Here is a 21,312-nt window from a genome sequence, read left to right on the forward strand (position 1 = left end):
GCTCCTTGCCAGGGGTGGGGGGAGCAAGGAGAATTGAAATGTTTCCAGAATTGAAACGTTTCAAGGAGGGGGGATACAGGCCAAACCACCTGCTAAATGTCTTCTTCAAAGCCTGAGGCTGGGTGGCACAGGCCTGGGCCAAGCTTTGGGAGATCCTACAGGCATCAAAAGCCCTGAAGGGAGGTGGCAGTAGCGCCCCACCATGCCCTCTTCCTTTGGGGCTGCCAGGCTGGGTGAACCCCAAGTTTTCCTGGTGGTCTCCCCTTTTGTGATGTTCCCCCTTCCATGTTGATCTCCCCTACTGTGGTGGTTCCCCCCTTTTGTGGTGGTCCCTTCTTTTGTGGAGGTCCTCCTTCCATGCTGGTCCCCCCATTCGTGGTGATCCCCCAATTCGTGGTGGTCAGCTGTTCATAGTGATCCCCACTTTTGTGGCGGTCCTTCCTTTTGTGGAGGTCCGTCCTTTTGTGGAGGTCCCTCTTCCATGGTGGTCCTACCTTTTGTAGTGGTCCCCCTGCTCGTGAGGGTCCTCTCATTTGTGGTAGTACCCCATTCGTGGCGGTACCCCGTTTTGTTGAGGTCCTTCTTCCATGGTGGTCCCGTCTTTTGTGGTGGTCCCCCCTTTTGTACTGATCCCTCTTCCATGGTGCCCCCCCCTTTCGTGGTGGTCCTTCTTCCATGGTGGTCTCTTCTTTTGTGGTGGTCCCCCCTTTCGTACTGATCCCTCTTCCATGGTCGTCCCCCCATTCATGGTGGTCCCCCCATTCGTGGTGGCCTCCCATTTTGTGGTGGTCCCTCTACTATGCTGGTCTCCCCCATTCGTGGTGGCCCTCCGTTCGTGGTGGTCCCCGTGGGGCAGATGTCTGGGGCATCCCGATGGCTCGAAGGGTAGAGGAGAGCCCGAACCCGAGCAGCCCCCCAGGATGAAGCAGGATGTGGAAACGCTCTCCAAGGCGGGGACACACACACACACCCCCTCCCCGATCCCCCCCCCCCGCCGCGGGGTGCACAGGGACAGGGTGGGCGCAGAAGCCGAGACCCCTTTGGCGCTGCACCCCCCGACCTGCCCCCCCCCCCCTGCGGGATGCTGCTCCTGGGGAATCCCTTTTTTTAGGGGGGGGACGGGGTGTCTTGGGGTCCCCTCCGCATTTCTTCGGGGGGGGGGGGCGGTTAACCGGGGCTGGGTGCGGGCTCTGCTCAGCTCCTCCCCTCCCCGTCCCCCCCCCCTCCCCCCCCCGCCGGAAGGAGGAGTTAATTGCACCGTAAACGAAAGTGAAAGTGCCGGCAGCGCCGGCAGGCGGGGGGGCTGCCGCCCTTGCCCCCCCCGCCCCCCCCCCCACCCCCGCCATGGCCGCGCCCGGCTCCGGCCCTCCGGTGAGCGGCGGCTGGTCCAGGGATGGAGGGGGGGAACGATGCGGCCAGGGGGCTCCGGAGTTGCGAAGGGGGCTCGGGGGGGACGAGGGAGGGGGAGACCGGGCCACTAAGGAGCCCCCAGCCCCAAGGCGTGGATGGGGATAAGAGTTTTGGGGTGTTCCTCCCCTTCCCAGTTTGGTGGGTAGCAAGGTGGGGCGGTGGTCCCCAGTTCAGCCCCCTCCCTCCTCCCCGCCCCCCCCCCAGCACAGATGCGGGAGGGATGGGCTGAGCGAGGGAGTTGGAGGGGGGAGGGATGGCTGGGAGGGTGGTCCCCATCCTACCAGGGTGTCATCCAAGGGGCTTTAGATGCCTGCTCTGTGCTCTGTCCCCTGCGCTGCCCCCCTGCCACCCTCCCCAGCCCCATGGCCAGGGGACTGGGACTGTCCCCCCACCTCTTTGCTAGAGGGAGAAGAAGTGCTCAGCGAGGCTCCATCCATCCAACCCTACTGTGGTGCACGGGCCATCTCCTGTGGGACACAGTTGCTCACTGGTTGCTCCAAGTAGGGTTTGCAGGTCACCTCCCCTGCCAAGATGTGGCTTCAGAAGCTCTTAAAAACACGCCCCAGCGCTCATTCCTCTTCCTCTCTGCCTCCATCCCCAAGCTCCTAGAAGATGACTTCCAGTTCATCCTCTGCGAGGGCTGCCACCAGGAATCGCCCGACCTCAAGCTCCTCACCTGCCTCCACACCTTGTGCCTCAGTTGCTTGAGCAAGAACAAGCTCGTTGGGCAGTGCCCTGTGTGCCAGACGGCCATCCCGCAGGCCGGCGGCATCCCCGACACGGACAGCCTGCTCTTCACCAGCCTGCAGGCCAAGCTCAAGGTCTACAAGAAGATCATTGACACAGTTGACTTGTTTTGCAACAACTGCAAGAAAGCCGGTGAGTTCTGGTGCTCTGAGTGTGAGGACTTCTTCTGCATCACGTGCTTCGAGGCCCACCGGTGCTACCTGAAGAGGGATAGCCATGAAGCCAAGAGGGTGATGGACATCAGGGCAGGGTCTGCTACGGAATTCCTCAAGGGCACCAGGGAGACCAGTAACTTGTCCTGCTCCAACCCGACCCACAAGAGCCAGACTGCAAGGTAGGTCTAAGGAGGTCTGTCCCCATCTGGGTGGTTTCTTGTCACTGACCTCATTGGACTAGTCCATGGTGGGACTGGGCAGGGTGTCCTTGTCCCTCTGCTGTCCTGATTGCCACCATGTCATGGAGAAGATGGGTGGGAAATAGTGACCGGTGGGCTCTAGGGCATGGAGAGAAGGTATGGATGAAGCTGGGTTCAAGCTGATGATGGGAAAGTGGGGACAGGGTAGACGGAGGGGAGCGTGTGGGGTGCTCCTTGCTAAGGTTAGGAGGGTGAGGTTGATGGAGCTCAGCAAGAAGGCAGCCAGAATTTAATGAGGGATGGTTGATGACCTTCTCTTGCCATTTCCTATATTCTTGCCGTAGGCATCTTATGGAGATAAGATACTCTTTGGCCTTATCTCCTTATACATAACCTCAATGAGCTCATTTCTCCACCGCTCTTGCGGCGCGTGGACGAACGTCTACTGTAACACTTGCACGGTCACCCCAGTGACTCTAGCCAGCCCAGCAGAGAAGCAGAAACCCTGTGGAGATAGCGAACCACCATCGTTTTTTATTTGCAATCGGGAGGGTACAAAACCAGCCACCTGCCCCAAAATTGGTAGTGACGTCAGCTCAACGAATGAGCCGATTTGCAGCCCGACAAACGCGCGCTCTGAGTCACCGCTTCTGCTTGCCCTTGGCCTCACAGCATCTACTGCCCCGCGTGCCGCAAGCCCATGTGCTGCGTCTGCGCCCTGCTGGACAACCAGCACACCCAGTTCCGCGACGTCCGCGACGAGAGCCGGCGCAGGCAGGAGGAGCTGAGCGCCATGAGCCGGGAGCTGCGGCGGAACAGGAGCAGCTTCGAGGCCGCCTACGCGGAGCTGCAGGACGAGGCGGCGCGGCTGGAGCGGGCGCAGCGGGAGACGCGGGAGCTGATCGGGCAGCGCGTGGAGCAGCTGGTGAGGTGGATCCGGCGGGAGGAAGAGGAGCTGCTGGGGCTGGTGGAAGCGCGGCAGGAGCAGGGCCGGCGGGAGCTGGCGAGGGAGCTGCGGCGCGTGGAGGGGGTGCTGCGGCGGATGGAGGCGGGCGAGCGGCTGGTGGAGAAGATGAACCTCTACGGCACAGAGCAGGAGGTGATGGACATGCAGCCCTTCATCAAGGCCTCGCTGGAGGAGCTGCGGCGGCTGCAGCCGGCGGCAGCCGGGGAGCAAGCGCAGCCCGGGGGCTTGGCGGAATGCCGAGCCAGGCTGCAGGCGCTGGTGGAGCGCGTCACCGGGCACCCAGGTGAGGAGGCACTTGGCCAGGCGGGCTGGAGAGGGAGGGACCGAAAGCAGGGTTGAAGGTTATAACCCCTGGTTGCACCATATCCTCCATGGGTTTCAAGTCTCCTTCCAACTTGTGACTTGATGGACCTGTGCCTCCAGCCTTTGCTCGTGCGCTGGGCACACTCCAACCTCCCCCAAGGTGGGATGTGGTTGTTGCATCCGTGGTTTCCCAGACAACGCTTGTCTCTTGCACCGGTGGAGCGTATGGCCGTCCTCCAAGTGCGGTTGTGCAGGGAGGGAACATGGTGAATCGCTTGGGATGGAGCCATGCTGTGGGTCGAGGGACAAGGGAGGTGAGGGGCACCTGGAGAGGGGGCATGCGGAGCAGGGGCTCGCAGAGGTGGGTGTTGGCAAGGAGGATGTAGGTGGAAGAGTTGGATCGACTCCACATCCTCTCTGAGAAATGTTTGTGCTGGTGACACGTGCAGGTCCCTCAGAGGTCATAACCATCCTCCAGGCCTTCATGTCCTGCCGCCCACCGACCACTTCTGCTCCTCAGATCTCCAGTCTTTGCTCAACCTTTGCCCGCAACCGTCTGGGGCAATTCCCCTTTTGGGTTGTTGATTGCCACCTTGGGATGGTGCGTCCAACCGGGAAGAGAAAATGTTCCCCCGGGAGCACTCCCTGATGGCGATGGTGAGAGGTCCATGACCACTGCTGGGTTTGCCCAGATCTTCCCCCAGCTCTTCGGCAGCAGCGCTGCAGCAGAGATGCTGGTGGGTTGGGAACAGTGAAGGCCTCGGTGTCCGTGGCACGTGCAGGGATGGTGTGCTTCAGGATCCAGGCTTGGTCAGAAGGCAGTAGCATCCTTCCAGCAAATGGGGGGAAAAGCACCAGGAGGAAAGGACTTTGCAGGGTCTTCTGCTCCATCCTTCTACTTGCTGGCCCATCCAGACCTGGGCTATAACCAGTGTCCTCCTTGGGGCCCTCCATAAGTTTCCACTGCTGAGCTCCCAGGGCGAGCTTGTGGGTTATGGACGGTCCATAGAAGAGCCCAGGGGCGATGTCCTGGATGGAGCTCGGGCTTTCCTGGGGACAAGCTGCCTCCCACCCCACTCCTTGTGTCTCCACTGCATGGTAGGCATCATCCCTCTGTCTCCCCTCTCCACCCCACTGAGGCAGCCTGTGAGGACCCTCCGAGCCCTGATTGTCACCTCCTGCTCCCTCCCTGTGACAGGTACCTCTGACTCCCCTTCTGATGACGAGAGCACCCTGATCCTTGACCTCGAGCCTCTCAGGGAACCATGCCAGCTGCCCCGAGATCTCTCCGCAGAGCCACCTGCCAACCGCCAGCCCTGCGCCCCTGTGTCAGATCCCTCTGGCAGCAGAGGACACGCGTGTCCACGACATGGAGGGGATATGTCTCCCACCCAACCCACCCCTCCTCCAGCCCTTCTGATGCAGAGGGATGAAGAAGCAGAGGAACACTTGGAGTCAGCCCATGGGGACACTGTGCCTCCTCCCAGGAGCATCCAAAACTCTCTGGCCTCTCTGCAGGAAGATTTTGGAGGCTGGGCGAGGTCCAACACGCAGCAGGTGGACAAGCTCCTGAAGATCAGTGACCACCTCCTGCAAGCTCAGCACAGGGCAAACAGGCACCTGGTGTCCATGACCCGGGAGATGCGGGCCATGTCCCGCTCCCTGGCCACCATCACCCCTGCCATGGGACCCTTGCTGCAGCCCACGGCCAGCCCGCAGGACCCCTGCACTGCAGACATGGACTGGATGTTGCTGCCCTCCGACGTGCTGGAGTTCCCTCCCAGCACCCCACAGAAACATGAAGGAGGCCCAGCGGCCCCTTCCCCCAGCAGACCCTCTTGTGCCACCCCTGCCACCAGCCCAGCGTGCTCCAAGTCCTCAAGCTCATCATCCGAGGGGGAACACCCCAGATCAGGGCACCCTACTAGGGCCAAGCGTGGTGGGAAGACCAGCGCCAGACTTCGGAAGCGGAGGAGAAAGTGAGGGTCTGCAAACCAGAACATTCACTGCGGACCACAGCTGCTTGGAAAACCCTTTGAAGGTCCCCATGGAGACCAGGCGCTCCATCTCACCTTGCTCTGCCAAATTCCTCCTGGAATGAAAGGCGTGTTGGTCTTTTGCTGGGGTTGGGAAGGTGGCATCTCCCCCAGGAACGAGCCCTTGCCGCTGCATGGCAAGAACTTGCTTGGGAACAGCATGATCTTACTAATTTTCTTTTTTCTTTCCTTCCCAGCACATGTGACCTCCCTGCTTATGGGTCTGGGACGGGTGGGAGGGCAGCGAACCCATATGGGAGAGCTGGAGGAAAGGCTTCAGTGCAAAGATGGGTGAATGAGGTGGCGGGTGGCCGGGCAGAACGGGCACCTCTTCAGCCCAACCAACAAGCTTGCTGCTGGATTTTGGCCTCAGTAGCATCTCCAAGAGGTAACCCTCCAAGGCGGTGGCCCCCAGAGCCACCTGCACCTTCTGCAGAGGCTTTTCTTGCTGCTCTCAGATGTCCCCAGTGTTGCTCATCCTCCTCTCAGCTCATAGTGTTGTTCTTCTTTCGGAAACCACCCCAACTCCAGCCATGGAAAACCCCCACCAGATGAAACTTGGGTTCGCTTTGCTCTGGGATTATTTTTTTTTGCCTGGTGGGGTTTACCTGGCAGGATTTTGGGGCTACCCCCAGCCCTCACCAGGTTGCTTCAGCTCTGGCATTTGGTCGCCGCTTTCCATGTTCTCCTTCGAAAGAAGAGGTTGGCCAAGCTGGCTGGGCATAGGGCCGCAGAGCCAGGGCAGACTTTGTCCCTTGAAGGCACCTCTCCGGGGTTAAGGTGCGAACATCTCGGCACGGTGGCTTGCGACTCCTTTCCTGCCTGCGCCCTGCCCACATCCAAGGCTGGTGAGGGACAGATGCTGCAACTGGTTGGGATGGGTTTGGGGTCCCCCAACACATCTCCCATGAGAAGGGCGGAGTCCTGCTCAAGCAGGAGTGGCCTTCAGCGACGTTGAAGGCAAGTTCTCTTTTGGTTTCCAGTCTCGTGGTACGCAAAGGGGCTTGTCTAGCATCAGACCTGCCTTTGCCTGGGCCAAAACAGCCATCATGGGACTGGGGATCCTCAATCTGCCCTTCTGCAGAGCACATCCCCAGCCACCCCAGCCTGGCATCAGAAGGGTTTAGCCCTGCCTGGAAGCCCTGCAGAGCTTGGGACCCTCAGGGCTGAAGCAAGAAGATGAAGATGAGCTATTCCCCCAGCTTGGGAAGGGGAGGTTCCCATCTTCTCTTTTGCAGCTGTTAAAGCAAAGCAGAAAGTTTTCCTGACCCTTGTATGGCAGAGGGCACCATGCCCAAGGCGGTTGGAGCAGCCACAGTCCAGGAGAGCAAGGGGCTTCATGAGAGAAATGAGGACCCTGGAGCAGCAGAGACCGGCTGGGCAAGCAGAGCACTTGCTTTGGGCAGGGACAAACCCAGGGGGTCAAGTTTGCTCAGCTGTGCTCCGGTGGCCAAGGACATCTCCATCCCTGGCCACGCAGGGCTGGGCTCCTCTTTGCACACTTAGGCCTCCACCTCCACCCCTGCAAAGAGGGAGAAAGGCCAAAACGCGAATGTCCTGACATGACCAGTGAAGGTGATGAAGGCTGAAGATGACGATGGGTGTAACAGCAGCCAAGCTGCTTGGACCAGCCTGGGACCAGCTGTTTGGTGTCTCCCATGACTCAATAACAGACTAATTCTGCCTTTTCTCCCTCTCCAATCCTCTTTCCCTTCCTCCTCCTCTTCTCCAGAAAATTAAAGCATTTGGATGACGCTGGCAGATGGAGAGAAAATATTCCCAGCCAGTGAAATATTTGTCCAGCTTGATGGTCAAAAATTGCATCTACGAGATTGGTCTGAGAAATCTGCTGTGCCACCTCAACACTGTCCACAGGCCTATCCTGGGTGGCTTTGGTCTCTGCTAACTCCCCTTTCCCACCCTCTTGAAAGCGTTGATGGTCATGAAGCACAAAGAGGAGTTCAGCTCTGTCATGAAGGGTCTCCTGGACATTTTACTCCTGATTAAGCAGACAATCTCTGAGAGAGATAACTACAAGCTGAAGAACTTGGCCAGCACTTAACTCTGGTGGCACTTTGGTGACTGCAGCGCCATGGAGAATACCAACATCGTGAAGTACCTGTATGAGGTCCTGGATGTCGACGTGGTGAGGAAACCCAGGCTGATCCTCACTTACACCAGCCTGGAGTCTTTCATCTCCCTCCAGCCCTTGCTGGCCGAGAAGCTCCTCACCAAGCCGTCAGCCCAAACATTGGTCACCCACAACATCACCCTCTCTGAGCTCCAGTCCTACCAGCACAACCTCGAGAAAGGACTCCAAAAAACATGCTATCTTATCAACTCTCACTGGCACGGCTTCAAAGAGAAAGTCCAAGACCTGGGCAAGGTCAAGAGCAGGATCCAACCCCTCTAGCCTGGGGTATGAACTTCCTGGGTGGGCACACAGGAGCATGGTTTTCCTACCTCTCCTCCTGCTTTCTAAGCTCAAAGACAGCCAGGGAATTGCTTTATCAGAGGATGCACCTCACTGCTCTTCGGCTCCTGCGCCTGCCTACTGATGCTGAAGAAATAAATCATTTTCCTAATTTGTTGTGCGTTCCAAATGACTTCCTCTTGCTTCCTGTTCCTACAACATCCACCTGCTCAAAAAGACAGACATGCGGGTGGTGGGTACTGCGGTGACGGGTGCTTTGCAGTGTGATGGCCCCTCGAGCCCATGACACAGCTGGGACGAGCACTATGAGCATGTATGTGAGATGTGTGGCCGTCCCCAAGATAGCTTTTGGCTTGAAGACAAGCAAGAGAGCACCAAGAGGTCCTCTTTGCTCAGGGAGGTGCAGAGAAAGCCCATCAGCCTGCTCCCCATGGGAACAACCACCTTGTTTCCCTTTGCATGGTGCATAGAATCATAGAGTCATAGAACGGTTTGGGTTGGAAGGGACCTTCAAGATGATCTAGTTCCAACACCCCTGCCATGGGCAGGGACACCTTCCACTACACCAGGTTGTGCAAAGTCTCATCTAACCTGGCCTTGAACACTGCCAGGGATGGGGCATCCACAACTTCTCTGGGCAACCTGTTCCACTGACTCACCACCCTCATGGTGAAGAATTTCACCCTTAGATCTAATGGAAATCTCCCCTCTTTCAGCTTAAAGCCATTGCCCCGTGTCCTGTCACTACACACCCTCGTCGAAAGCCCCTCTCCAGCTTTCCTGTAGCCCCTGTAGGCACTGGAAGGCTGCTAGAAGGTCTCCTCGGAGCCTTCTCTTCTCCAGGCTGAACAGCCCCAACTCTCTCAGCCTGTCTCCATAGCAGAGGTGCTCCAGCCCTCAGATCATCTTCGTGGCCTCCTCTGGACCTGCTCCAGCAGCTCCATGTCCTTCTGATGTTGGGGACTCCAGAGCTGAATGCAGCACTGCAGGGGGGGTCTCACGAGAGCTGAGCAGAGGGGCAGAATCCCCTCCCTCGCCCTGCTGCCCACGCTGCTTTGGATGCAGCCCAGGACACGGTTGGCTCTCTGGGCTGCCAGCGCACGGTGCCGGCTCATGTTGAGCTTCTCATCCACCAGCACCCCCAAGGCCTTCTCCTCAGGGCTGCTCTCAATCCATTCTCCACCCAGCCTGTCCTTGTGCTTGGGATTGCCCCGACCCACATGCAGGACCTTGCACTTGGCCTTGTTGAACTTCATGAGGTTCGCACAGGCCCACCTCTCTCCAGTCTGTCAAGGTCCCTCTGGAGGCATCCCTTCCCCAAAGCGCGTTGACCACACCACACAGCTTGGTGTCGTCACCAAACATGCTGAGGGTGCACTCAATCCCACTGTCCATGTTGCAAAGATGTTAAACAGCACTGGCCCCAACACCAACCCCTGAGGAACACCACTCGTCACTGGCCTCCACTTGGACATCGAGCCGTTGGCCTCAACTCTTTGAGTGCGACCATCCAGCCAATTCCTTATCCACCGAGTGGTCCATCCATCAAATCCATGTCTCTCTAATTTAGAGACAAGGATGTGCAGGACAGTGTCAAAGACACAGATAGCTGTCCTGCTGGCAGCTCTCCCATTTGGATCATGCCAAAACAGCCCAACTCAGCCACAACTATTGCCCCAAACTTGTGGGCATCTCACCTGGTCCTCACCGGCGAGGACAAGCAAAGAGACGAGCACACCAATGTTCTACCGAGAGACAGGGACAAAGCAAACGTCCTCCCCATGTCCTGTCCCTAAAACCCCATACAAGGACTTCTGTCCAGAGCCGTGCTCCTCCTCGGTGCCACTTCAAGGCACAAACTGCTTTTCCTCCTGATTTACATCCTCTTCACCAGGCACAAGGAAGCTCGCAGGGTGATTCAGCTGGGTCAACCTGCCCTGGTCCCCTCCTCCTGGGGACCACGGAGGGGACAACCTGCTGCTGAATCATCTCAGGAAGAGATGAACTGCCCAGACACCGTGGAGACCATTTTGCCCCAGGTCTAATAATTATTAGAAATATTTTTTATTACTCACACCTAATATTATTCCTGATAAAGATTATTCTATTCATTATTTTACTACCATTCATTTCAACACCAGTCCTGCCCGGGAAGCCGGTGGTTCCAGGTGACAAGTCTGTTCAGGAAACAGTTAAACAGCCTCATGGGCACAAGCATTTTCCTCCTTTTTGCTAAAATCCTGGGAAACACCAAGAAACACAAGTGGCAGCACCACTGGTGCAGACTCTACTATGTGGGGTCTGCTCCTGCAGGAGCAAGGGCACATTTCAGGGCAACTGATGGGGATCTCCTCCATGATCCTCCCTTTTCCTTCTATTTTTCCACCTAATTCAAGGTTAAATTTCCCCTTTTTCCTCAAGAAAAAAATCAACTTTTGCTTGGTAGCACAGAGCCAGCCATGAGTCCTTCGCGTCTGGGAAATCCCCAATTGCCCTTGACATGAGCAGCTCCGTGAGGATCATCACCAGCTTGAAAGAGCTGGAGACAGGGACAAGATTGGGCACCTGAAGAGTGGGTTTGCCTTGGGAAAGTGTCCCCCAGCCACCCCACTGCAGAAGGACCCCATGATCTGGAGGTGGGACGTATGGTCTGGAGGTGGGACATGTCTCTGTGGATCTCATAGAGCTGGTTGTTACCAAAAAACAGGGGAAAAGACTACAGTTGGCTGCACAGCAAACTCGACATCTCTCCTGTGGGCCAAGGACCCACCCAGCACCTCATTAGAGCCCACCAGGATGGGTTCCCCAGGGAACTGGGTGCTCTCAGCTGTTGCCAATTGCCCTTACGGGAGGTGTGCTGAGCATCACCTGGGGTGGGAGTGGCTGTGGGAGGTGTGGGCTATAAAAGGTCCCTGGAGAGGAGTTTTTCTTTGTGCTGGACCTTGGTAGGCAGGATGAGGCCTGGAAGCAGCCTGGGGTTTGCTCTTTTCTGTTGGGTTTTTGGGGAGGTGGTTGCTTATGACCCCTGGGGCTTCCTGAGAGGGGAGGCAGAGCTGTGGAGGTATGGAAGGGATCCTTCCTTGGGGCAGCCCCGTGCCTTCTCCCAGCCCTCTCCCTGGGCATGGGTGGATGTTTCCCAGCTTCGGGCTGCTGCCCTGCTGCACCCTGTAGCCGTGCAGTGCCAGGAGGCGCAGGTGGTGGTCACGGTGCACAGGGACCTCTTTGGCACGGGACGTCTGGTCAAGGCTGCAGACCTGACCCTGGGCTTGGCTGCCTGCTTGCCGGTAGCCCAGAGCGCTGCTGAGACCACGGTGACCTTCGTAGCTGGACTGCACGAGTGTGGCAGCACCCTTAGGGTAAGGCTGGAGGTGGGGATGGAACCTTAGGATGAAGGTCTTCCTCTTGGGATGCTGAGACTGGCAGAGAGCTGCTGTGTAGGTGGGCTCAGGGAAATGCTCCAAAACCTTTTCTGGAAACTGAACATCTTGATCTGCTTTTGAAGGGCAGCAGAAGCTGTTCTATCTGCCCCAGGGGCTAGCTCTGGTGTTGTGTGAGCAGGGAAGGGTGTGTGAGGGGCAGAGAAATTAGGTTTTTCTTGATGAATATAGAGGTATCTAAATTTCCTGGGACTACTTAAGCTGTTGTTGCCCTCTGCAGGGTGGAGCCCAGACGCCCTGGTGCTGGGAGCCACTGCAGCAGATGGTAGAACTGTAGAACAATTTGGGTTGGAAGAGACCTTCAAGATCATCTAGTTCCAATGCCCCTGCCATGGGCAGGGACACCTTCCACTAGAGCAGGTTGCTAATTCATTAAATCCTCCCTGAGCAGAAGTCATCCTCCACTACAGTGAGGGACAGACCTTCCTGTCTGTTGTTCCAGGGCATGGAAAGTAGGAGGAGGGGGTGGGGAAAAATAAGAATTGAGTTGAGTACCTCTGCATCCAGCCCTGCTGCTGACCAGAGGCTCTCCTGGGACAGGCTGGAGCAGCTTCCCAGCACGGAGCATTCCCTGCAGCAGGATGGGTGCGGCTTGGTTGCCTTCAGCCCAAACACTCTGGCTGATGGCCAGAAGAAACATCTCGGTGCTGAATGTCCAGGTTGTAAATGTGCTGCTCTGTGGGTGTGGCCGAGGAAGGAGGCTCTTAATGACTGGATAATGCGTTTTGTCTCTTCCCCAGGTGACCCCAGACGCTCTGGTCTACAGCACGAGCTTAAATTACAACCCACTTCTTACTGGCAACCCTGTGGTGGTCCGCACCAGCCCTGGCGTGGTTCCTATTGAGTGCCACTACCCAAGGTTAGCCAACGTTGGTGAGCACTGAGCAAACCCTTCTGCTGCCGCAGAGCCTTTGACCATGGTTGTCCCTTCCCCAGGAGGCACAACGTGAGCAGCAATGGAGTCAAGCCCACATGGGTGCCCTTCCACTCCACCCTGTCCTCTGAGGAGAAGCTGCCCTTCTCCCTGCACCTCATGAACGGTAAGTTTTGAGTGAGGGTCTCCTCCAGTGCAGGGCACCTCTGAGGTGGCCGTGCTTCTACTACATGGTCCTGCTGATGCTTCTCCTGGAGCAACTGGGGTTTGGTAAGGTTTTGGTGAGCACCCTGTGCCTGTTGGGGTTTCCTTGGGTGGAAGCAGCGAAGAACAATCTGGCTTCCTGTTCATGAGTGCCTGGTGATGCCTCTCCTTCCAGATGACTGGAGTGCTGAGAGAGTTTCCACCGTGTTCCAACTGGGAGAGGTCCTCCATTTCCAAGCTGGTGTCAGTGTAGAGAATCATGCACCTCTGAGGCTCTTTGTGGACAACTGTGTGGCCACCTCAAGCCCAGACAGGAGCTCTTCTCCCCAGTATGCTTTCATTGACTTCAGCGGGTAAGAGCTGGTGGTGCCCTCATTTAGAGATGTCTTTCTGCAAGGTATGGATATCTCTGACAGTGGGATTGGGATCCTGCTGGTCCTTGGTTTTGTACCTAGGTGCCTGGTGGATGGGCAACTGGATGATGCCACCTCAACTTTTATATCCCCAAGACCCAGGCAAGATGTGCTTCAGTTTGCAGTAGATGCATTCAAGTTTGCAGGAGACTCCAGCAATCTGGTAAATCATCTTCCTTGGAGACCAGTTCTGAGACTGGTCAAGACAAGGCCTTCTAATGGGCTTCAATGGCTGAACCCTTAAGTGACTTGAAGGAGGCTGGGGCAGGGTTGAGTACCCTGGGGAGGTGGTGGTCCCATTGGGAGACTGACTTCATGGTGCGTGGGGGAAAGCCATAAAGACAAAGGACAGCCTAACCTCTCTGCTCTGCCTGGTGTCCTCAGATCTACATCACCTGCCACCTGAAGGTCTCCCTGGCTGACCAAGCTCCTGACCCTCTGAACAAGGCTTGCTCCTTCAACAAAGCTAGCAACCTGTGAGTAGCTGGAACAGCAGCTTGCCCAAAGGTGAAGAGGTTGGGCTTCTCATATCATGTGTCACCTTCCAGGAAGGTGGGGTTGGCCACCTAGGTTGGGAGGGTTTCAGTCTCCCCTAGGAGACCCCAAAGCATGTGAAGGGTTCCTGCCACAGGGTGAGCTGCTCACCAAGGCTCTCTTCTAGCTGGGCTCCTGTGGAAGGCACCCAGGATGTCTGCTCCTGCTGTGAGATGAGGAGCTGTGGCTTGGCTAGGCACTCCAGGAGGCTCCACACTCCCTCCCGGTGGCAAGGAGGACGTGTCCGGAGAGAACTGCCCTCTGACCTTGGTAGGTCTCAGTGTGCCTCTTGGGTTTTGTCACCATTGTGGCAACTTGCTTGGAGCCGAGTGGCCAGAGCTGCCTCGACCTGTTGGCTCCTCAGTGCTGATCCAAGGCTTGGAAGAGCTAGATGTTCAAATGAGTTTGAGCACTTAAAGGTCCTCCCTTCCAGATCCCCTGGTGAAAGAAGCAGATGTTGTGGTTGGACCCCTCTTCATCCACAGCTGGCAAGATCAACCAGTTAGGAGGATGCTTTCAGAAGGTAGGGCAAACCCAGGGAAGGGGGGTGGTGGTGGTTTGTGTGGTATGTCCTGGCTCTGGCCATAACCCACCTCCTTACTTCTCCTTCCTAGATGCGGGTCACTTGTGGATGGTATTGGGGCTGGCCGCAGTCGCTGGTTTAGTCATCCTGATCCTTGCTGTTCTAGGAGCTCTGACTGTCTGCCACAAACCCAGCAACCCTGTTTAAGACACTGGTTCCAACTTTTATAGTCTGTCCAATAAAAAAATAAAATAAATTGGAGGACTGTGAGAGAAGATGTCTTCCTGGACAACTGAGCTAATCAGATCTTCATGCTGACCTGAACTGGGCTTCTCTTGCCTCCCTAAACCCAACCTGAGTATCTTTCTCCCGAAGCCCTGTCCTCAGTCAAGCTTGGTACAGCCTTGGACATCTCCCAGAGCACCTAACTGGGGACTGATGCAAAAGGGGGGGAAAAAAAAATCACTGTACAGATGCTCTGTTTTCTTCTTTTTTAGAAGTTTAGCCTCAAACCACTTTACCTTTCTGGAGCTACTTGGGTCTGCTCCATACTGGTGACTCTTTACTCAATAAGCCAAGGGGAACTAAGGGTTTAGTAGAACTTGGATGGCTTTCCTCCTTCCTGAAGCTGTTTCTGGGAGACAAATTGAGCTTTGGCTGGATGAAGAAGGGAGCACAACTCGAGGGTCAGCGGGTTGGGCTCTTCCTGGGACAGAGGGAGGCAGGAATTCCAGTCCCTGCCCCAAGGACTGTTTACACATAGTTGTACGTAACAAGCCTTGGCTGAAATGTATAAACAGTCCTTGGGGCAGGGACTGGAATTTCTGCCTCTACTTCCCCCCTGCCCCTTCCAGAAAGGGACTTTCTGATGTGTCTGCGTCACGTTTGCTTTTTTCCTCCCCTTGCTCTAAAATTTGGGCTCTTCTGCTCAGCAGGGCAGCCATAGCAGCAAGATGTTGCTGCCCCAAGACTTGTTGCTCCCCATGAGCTGGAAGAGGTTCCCACTCTAGGCAGTGGTGGGAACTGAACATCTTGGGATGCTGGGTTCAGGGTAAACTGAGACCTGTGAGGAGCTAGAGCTTGCTTGCAGCATGGGCCACCTCGAGCTGGCTTTACAGAGGACAGGAGGACTTCTGTAGCCTCCTAGTCTGCTCTGGGAGAGCTTGGGAAGTGCTCTTGGTCATGGAGGACAGAGGAAAGTAGGATCTTGCACAAGCTGATGTGTCTTTGGGTGTCATCCAGCATCCTGGATACCCTCAGCCAGATGTCCTGTGATAGACAGCACCTTGTACAAGGGGCCAAGCTGGACTTAAGGCTTTGGGTTATCTAAACCACTGTCCCAGGCTGTCCCTTGCTATTGTGTTTGGTTGCTCACAGTTCTAGAAGCAAATTAGCTCTCCTTCAAAATTAAAAGATTAGTTGTGGATTGGATGAGGGAGCTGCACTGACTTTAGGTTGGAGTTGGTATGGTTCCTTTCCTTGTCCATCTGACCTGACCCTTGCTGGGATGGTTTGGTCCTTGTCTTGTAGCAAGGTAGGAGCTTTTAGGGGGAATAGCTGGGAGAAGCCCTCACTGTCCCATGAGAGCTGTGAGCTATCAGCTTTTGGGGCATAAAACAGAGGAGGAGGGCATGGAGATGTGGGTGGAAGTGATCTCAGAAGGTCTCCAGTCCAAGACCAGATGTATCAGCCTGGCTAAGGCTGGCGATGTCTGTAGATGAAGATTCACGCACCTCTTTGTGCCCAATCCAGGCTGCACAACCCTCCTGGAGAAGAAATACTTCCTCACCCAACCTGAGCCTCCCGGACCATGAGATGTGGCTGCTGCCACATGTTAGATCCTCACATAACCCATTCCTTCTGGATCAGCATCTCCTCTACATGTTTAGTGCCCTCGCTGTCCCTTGGCACATGTGATCTGAGCAGGGAGTATCTCCCTGGTTTGAGACACGTGGAGGAGTCTTTTAAAGGAAAACCCTCCTCTGTGCCACTCAGCATGTGCTGCTTGACCAAAATACCTCAGCAGGCTCCAAGGAAGGAAGACCAATATTGGCCAAATCTGGCCTGCAAGGAAAGCAGGGATGGGGAAATGCTTTCTGGAGCAGCTGTCCTGCTCCAGCAGCTCCTGCCCCTTCCTGGGCAGCATCCTCAGGCTCAACAGCAGCACTGATCTTGCCGTTTGATGAGAGATTTTTTTTTTTTTAACTTAAAACTTGATTTGATAAGGAAATATAAGTCTCCTTTATACAATGGGGGAAAATCATCGGGTTTTGTGCTTTTCTGGTACCCTGGGACTTTCTGGTCTCTGACTCCTCCAAAAAAAAATGATCTCACGTGTCTTCCCAAGTGTGTTGGTCCATGGCCAGCATTGTGTTGTGCTTAGAATAAAGATGGGACAGCTGGTCTGGGCAAGGGCTAACCTGGGAGCAGACCCCCTTTTTCATAGACAAATCCCCTTCTCTCCTCTGAACCCAAGCATGTTTCTCCACCCAGGATTCACCCTCTGCTGAGCTGAGCCACCTAAACCTGGGATGACCCACTGCAGGGATTTATTCTCCTGCTGGGATCAAGCCCTGGTACCCAGAGACCCACGACCTGACCCTCTACAGAGGGATACAGCTCTCCGGGATGTGATGGGATGACACCAGGCATCTCTCGTGGTCCTTGCAAGCCAAGGACCTGGTTGAGCAGAGATGTTCTTCTCTGGGAGGGGGTGGGAAGCTGCTTATTTTCTGATTCAGCATCTCCTGCTGCTGTTATCTCCCTGACGCACAGGGCTCAGCCTCCTGGAATCCCTGGCATTTCTACACCAGTGCCAGTCTCAAGGTATTTTAAACATGACAGCGAAGTCCTGGACCCGCTGACGGCAGCAGGGACAGGGCATTGGGTTCCCCCGCCCTGAGGAAAGCACAAAGTTTTACTCCGGTTCGTAATTTTTTCTAGGATTTTGGCTGGGAGTGAGCTGGCCGGTGTCTGCACTCCCCAAAAACTTGCTGTTTCTTTTAATTTTCCCAAAATCCCAATGCAGAGGCTTTCTGCCATCCCTAAGGCTCACCAGGGAGACCTCCAAAGAGGGAGAGGGATTTGGGGTATGAAACGGAGCATCCCTCGTATGGAACTGCTGCGATGCTTGCAGAGCCCTGGCAGGGAAAAAGAGTTAAAGACGCTCAAAAGAAGGGACAGAAATTCCAATAACAAGGCTTGAAAACATTTGGAGTTTATTTTTTAAGCAGCTTTCCCTGTTTCCCCCAGCTGTGAGGAGCCGGGTAATACCCAGCCCTGCTCGTGGCAGGGATGGGATCGAAACTGGTGTGGGGATGGGGAGTGATGGGTGCAGCCCCCCCACCTCTGGCTGCTTCTCCCCCGAGCCCGTTTCTTTGAAGGCAACGAGACCAACCAGGAGGCAAAGAGCTGGAGGTTAAAAAAGAAAAGTTGGGGCTCTGCAGCTGACGAGGCTGGTTATGGGGGCGGTTGGGTCCTGGCTGAGAACGGCCACGCTCGTGTCGGTGGTGAGGGCTGCTGCTGGCTCGGCGGTGACCGACCGTCCCGCTCCCAGCTCTGCTGGGGAACCGGGAGATGCTTAAAGCCCCTGTTTAGGCTGGAGCTGTGAGCACGTGGCTTCCCAGCACATCAGCATCCGAGCGGAAAACCCAAGTCGCAGGGGGGCCAGCAGCACTGGGCACGGACAGTCCTGGCAAAAGGGAGACGGGAAGCCCCCGGATCGGGATCATGGCCCCTGCTCCTCTCACCTCCCCCGCAGCCTTGACAAACCCCCTTATCACCTTATAACCTAAACACGCCGCTTTGTACCAGTCTCCCCGTCTCCGGCTTCTGCTGAGTTTTATAAACAACTTCCCCAAAGAGGCTGACGAGGAGGTTTTTGGATTTGTTTTTCTTTTCCTTCTCTTGCCTTGGACAGCCTGGCAACAGGGGGTCCCAGCACCCCGGAAATGCCTCGGTCGTGCCTCCCCTCTCCCCGCACCCACGAGGGTTGGCCTTTGGGTGCCATTGGTCCCCAAACGGGAGCGCGGGGGCGGACGGCTCCCGGAGTCGGGGGGGTGGGATATAAAGGCTGGAGGAGCAGCACCCGCTCTCTGTGCCGGCGTTTGCTGGAAGAAGGAGTCATGGGACCCAAAAGCGGCTTGATCCTCACCCTCCTCTGCTGGGCGACGCGCGAGGTGGCCGCCTACCCACCCTGGGACTTCTCCTGGGGTGACTCGGCGAGGCGGGGGGCACGGGCAGACCCCCACACCTGGTCTTGGGTAGAGGAGCCTCAATCTCGAGCCATCTCCAGCCAACTGCCGGTGACGGTGCAGTGCCAGGAGGCTCAGCTGGTGGTGACAGTGCACAGGGACCTCTTTGGTACTGGGCGCTTGGTCAACGCGGCCGACCTGACACTGGGGCCGGCGGCGTGTAAGCATTCCTCGCTGAACCCTGCCCACAACACCGTCATCTTCACCGCCGGCCTCCATGAGTGTGGCAGCATTGTCCAGGTAAGACCTTCTCCCCACCACGCTTTCTCCATTCTTGGGATCCCACCTGCCATCCCATGTTTTCCTCCCTAAAAAGCAGTCTCAGGCTACAGGACTGTGCACCAGGCATCCCCGGACGCAGAGCACCATGGAGGAACCCCCTCAGGGAAGGACCAGTGGGGATTTTCCCCAAACCGGAGCAGTTTTCCCCCAAAGCTGCTCTGCCCTTTCAGCCGGAGACACGGCGACAGTGCCAAACCCCCACACCAGCCCCGTTTCGCTTATGTTTTTGCCCATTAAGGAGTTTAATTCGCCCAGAACGGAGCTGGGCTCTTTTCCACCCCCTTTTCCCTGGCTTTTTCCCCCCTTTCTTCGCGTTTCCCAGCTACGTGGCTCGGTGGGTGTCGGGGGTGGCCCCGCTGTCGGCTTCTCAATGCTTTTCCACCCAGATCACGCCGGATTCCCTCATCTACCGCACGCTCCTCAACTACGACCCCAGCCCCGCCAGCAACCCCGTCATCATCCGCAGCAACCCCGCCGTCATCCCCATCGAGTGCCACTACCCCAGGTAAGGCGGCACGGTCCTCAGGACCCCCACCCTAGGTCCCTGGGGACCGACACGGGGCCGGGTCCCAACACACGGTGCTCCTTGCCCAGGAGGGAGAACGTGAGCAGCAACGCCATCCGCCCCACCTGGGCTCCCTTCAGCAACACGCTGTCGGCCGAGGAGAGGTTGGTCTTCTCCCTGCGCCTCATGAATGGTAGGTGGGAAGCCATCCCGACCCACCACCGGGGATTTTCCACCCTTTTCCCACTGGGGACCCTCTACCCCACCCCACGGCAAACACCAGTGCTCCTGCTTTTGGCACCGGTGCCACGGGAGCTCGGGGACGGCCGGAGCCACCCTCCTCTTCATCACCCTGGCGCTGCCTTGCAGAGGACTGGAGTGCCGAGAGACCCTTCACTGGCTTCCAACTGGGTGACGTCCTCAACATCCAAGCGGAGGTGGGCACCGAGAGCCACGTGCCGCTGCGGTTGTTCGTGGACAGTTGCGTGGCCGCCCTGAGCCCCGGCACCGACTCCTCACCCCACTACGCCATCATCGACTTCAATGGGTGAGCCCCGGGAATCCGCCGGCCATGGCGCTGGAGGTGGGGAGGGGGGACCTGTTGGGATGCTGACACCCCCCCGCCCTGCCCCATCCCACCCCAGCTGCCTGGTTGATGGGAGGTCAGACGACACCAGCTCTGCCTTCATCACCCCCCGGCCCCGGGAGGACATGCTGCGCTTCAGGATCGATGTGTTCAGGTTCGCGGGGGACGCCAGGAACCTGGTAAGGCTGCCTGTCCCACCGCCAGCCCTGAATCCAGCCGGTGGCCCCCACCAGTGGGTCCCCACCTCTCCCCCTTGCCCTCCCGGCAGATCTACATCACCTGTCACCTGAAGGTGACCCCAGTGGACCAAGCCCCAGACCCCTTGAACAAGGCGTGTTCCTTCAACAGAGCCAGAAACACGTGAGTAGCCACCATGCCGGGATGGGACACGTCTGGGCTGGTGCCCACCAGCATCCCACAGCCCTGCCGTGGCACTGGGATGTGTCACAGACCCAGACTCTCAGGGGGTACGGATGCTCTGTGGGTGCTGGTGTGGGGTGGGGGCTCTGGTGACGATGCTCCCACCCCGCTGCAGCTGGGCACCTGTGGAAGGCACCCGGGACATCTGCAGCTGCTGCGAGACGGGCAACTGCGAGTCCCCTGCACTCTCCCGGGGGCTCAACCCCCTGGACCGATGGCCAGGCCGCCGCTTCCGCCGCCACGACGCCGAGGGTATGGCCGCCATGGGGATGGAGGGGACACCCCGGGGTTGTGGGATGAGGGCCCCTCACGGCTCCTTCCTCCTCAGGGAAAGAGGCCGAAGGTGACGTGGTCATCGGCCCCGTGCTCCTCTCCAGGGACCTGGGTGCCGCGAGAGAGCGGCAGGAGAGAGGTGAGGGCGAGTCCTCGCCGGCCGCGGCCCCGTGGCACGGCCCCGGTGCCGAACGCTAACAGCCCCCCTTGCTTTCGCAGGTGGGGTGATGGCGATGCCCGGCGTGGGGACAGGGCTGATGTGCGTGGTGGCCGGCGTGGGGCTGGCCGGCGTGGGGCTGGCCGTGGCCGTGGGACGCAGGCGGTGCGCCCGGGCCTCGGCGTGAGCGCGGGGTGAGAGCCGAATAAAGTCTGGGAAGGACAGAGCGTGGCCGTGCTGCTCCCTCCGCCATGGGATGTTCCGGGTGCCCCGCCAGGGAGGGAGCATCCGTCCCCGGCACGGGGCTGTGGGGGTGCCGGAGCCCCCCAGCTCCCGGGGGGTCCCCCACGTCTGCACCCGGGCTTCAGCCCTCCCAGGGGCTCAGTTTTGGGAGCTGACCCCCACTCGTGGGTGACACTGGGGGCAGTCCCCGCGCCCCAGAGGGGTCCCGGCTGCGTCCCCCGGCCCCCACCCACCGCTCCCGGGGGCCAGAGCGGGTGCGGGGGGCCTGCGGCTCAGCCGGGGAAGGACCCCAACGCCTTCGACTGCGGGGTCCCCCTCGAAGGGGACAAGTGACAGCCCCGGGGGCCCCCCAACAT

General features: G+C 57.7%; 3 protein-coding genes across 3 annotated transcripts; all 3 read left to right on the forward strand.

The window, feature by feature from the left end:
- Window positions 1–1,344: 1,344 nt before the first annotated feature.
- Window positions 1,345–5,765, forward strand: LOC104378395 (protein PML-like). Its single transcript, XM_086620583.1, has 5 exons — window positions 1,345–1,371; window positions 2,013–2,491; window positions 3,185–3,762; window positions 4,945–5,064; window positions 5,131–5,765. Exons 1-5 carry the CDS (start codon window positions 1,345–1,347, stop codon window positions 5,763–5,765), a joined length of 1,839 nt encoding a protein of 612 aa, XP_086476709.1.
- Window positions 5,766–11,206: 5,441 nt separating this feature from the next.
- LOC104378394 (zona pellucida sperm-binding protein 3) lies at window positions 11,207–14,444 on the forward strand. The gene is made up of 9 exons (XM_086620157.1): window positions 11,207–11,608; window positions 12,430–12,548; window positions 12,626–12,729; window positions 12,943–13,120; window positions 13,223–13,343; window positions 13,565–13,656; window positions 13,842–13,984; window positions 14,148–14,237; window positions 14,329–14,444. Exons 1-9 carry the CDS (start codon window positions 11,207–11,209, stop codon window positions 14,442–14,444), a joined length of 1,365 nt encoding a protein of 454 aa, XP_086476283.1.
- A 3,917-nt stretch (window positions 14,445–18,361) lies between these two features.
- LOC104383370 (zona pellucida sperm-binding protein 3-like) lies at window positions 18,362–20,900 on the forward strand. The gene is made up of 9 exons (XM_086620158.1): window positions 18,362–18,730; window positions 19,159–19,277; window positions 19,367–19,470; window positions 19,647–19,824; window positions 19,922–20,042; window positions 20,132–20,223; window positions 20,399–20,535; window positions 20,612–20,701; window positions 20,776–20,900. Exons 1-9 carry the CDS (start codon window positions 18,362–18,364, stop codon window positions 20,898–20,900), a joined length of 1,335 nt encoding a protein of 444 aa, XP_086476284.1.
- The last annotated feature ends 412 nt before the right edge of the window (window positions 20,901–21,312 follow it).

This window comes from Tauraco erythrolophus, chromosome 14, assembly GCF_009769465.1.
Source record: "Tauraco erythrolophus isolate bTauEry1 chromosome 14, bTauEry1.pri, whole genome shotgun sequence".
NCBI lineage: Eukaryota > Metazoa > Chordata > Aves > Musophagiformes > Musophagidae > Tauraco > Tauraco erythrolophus.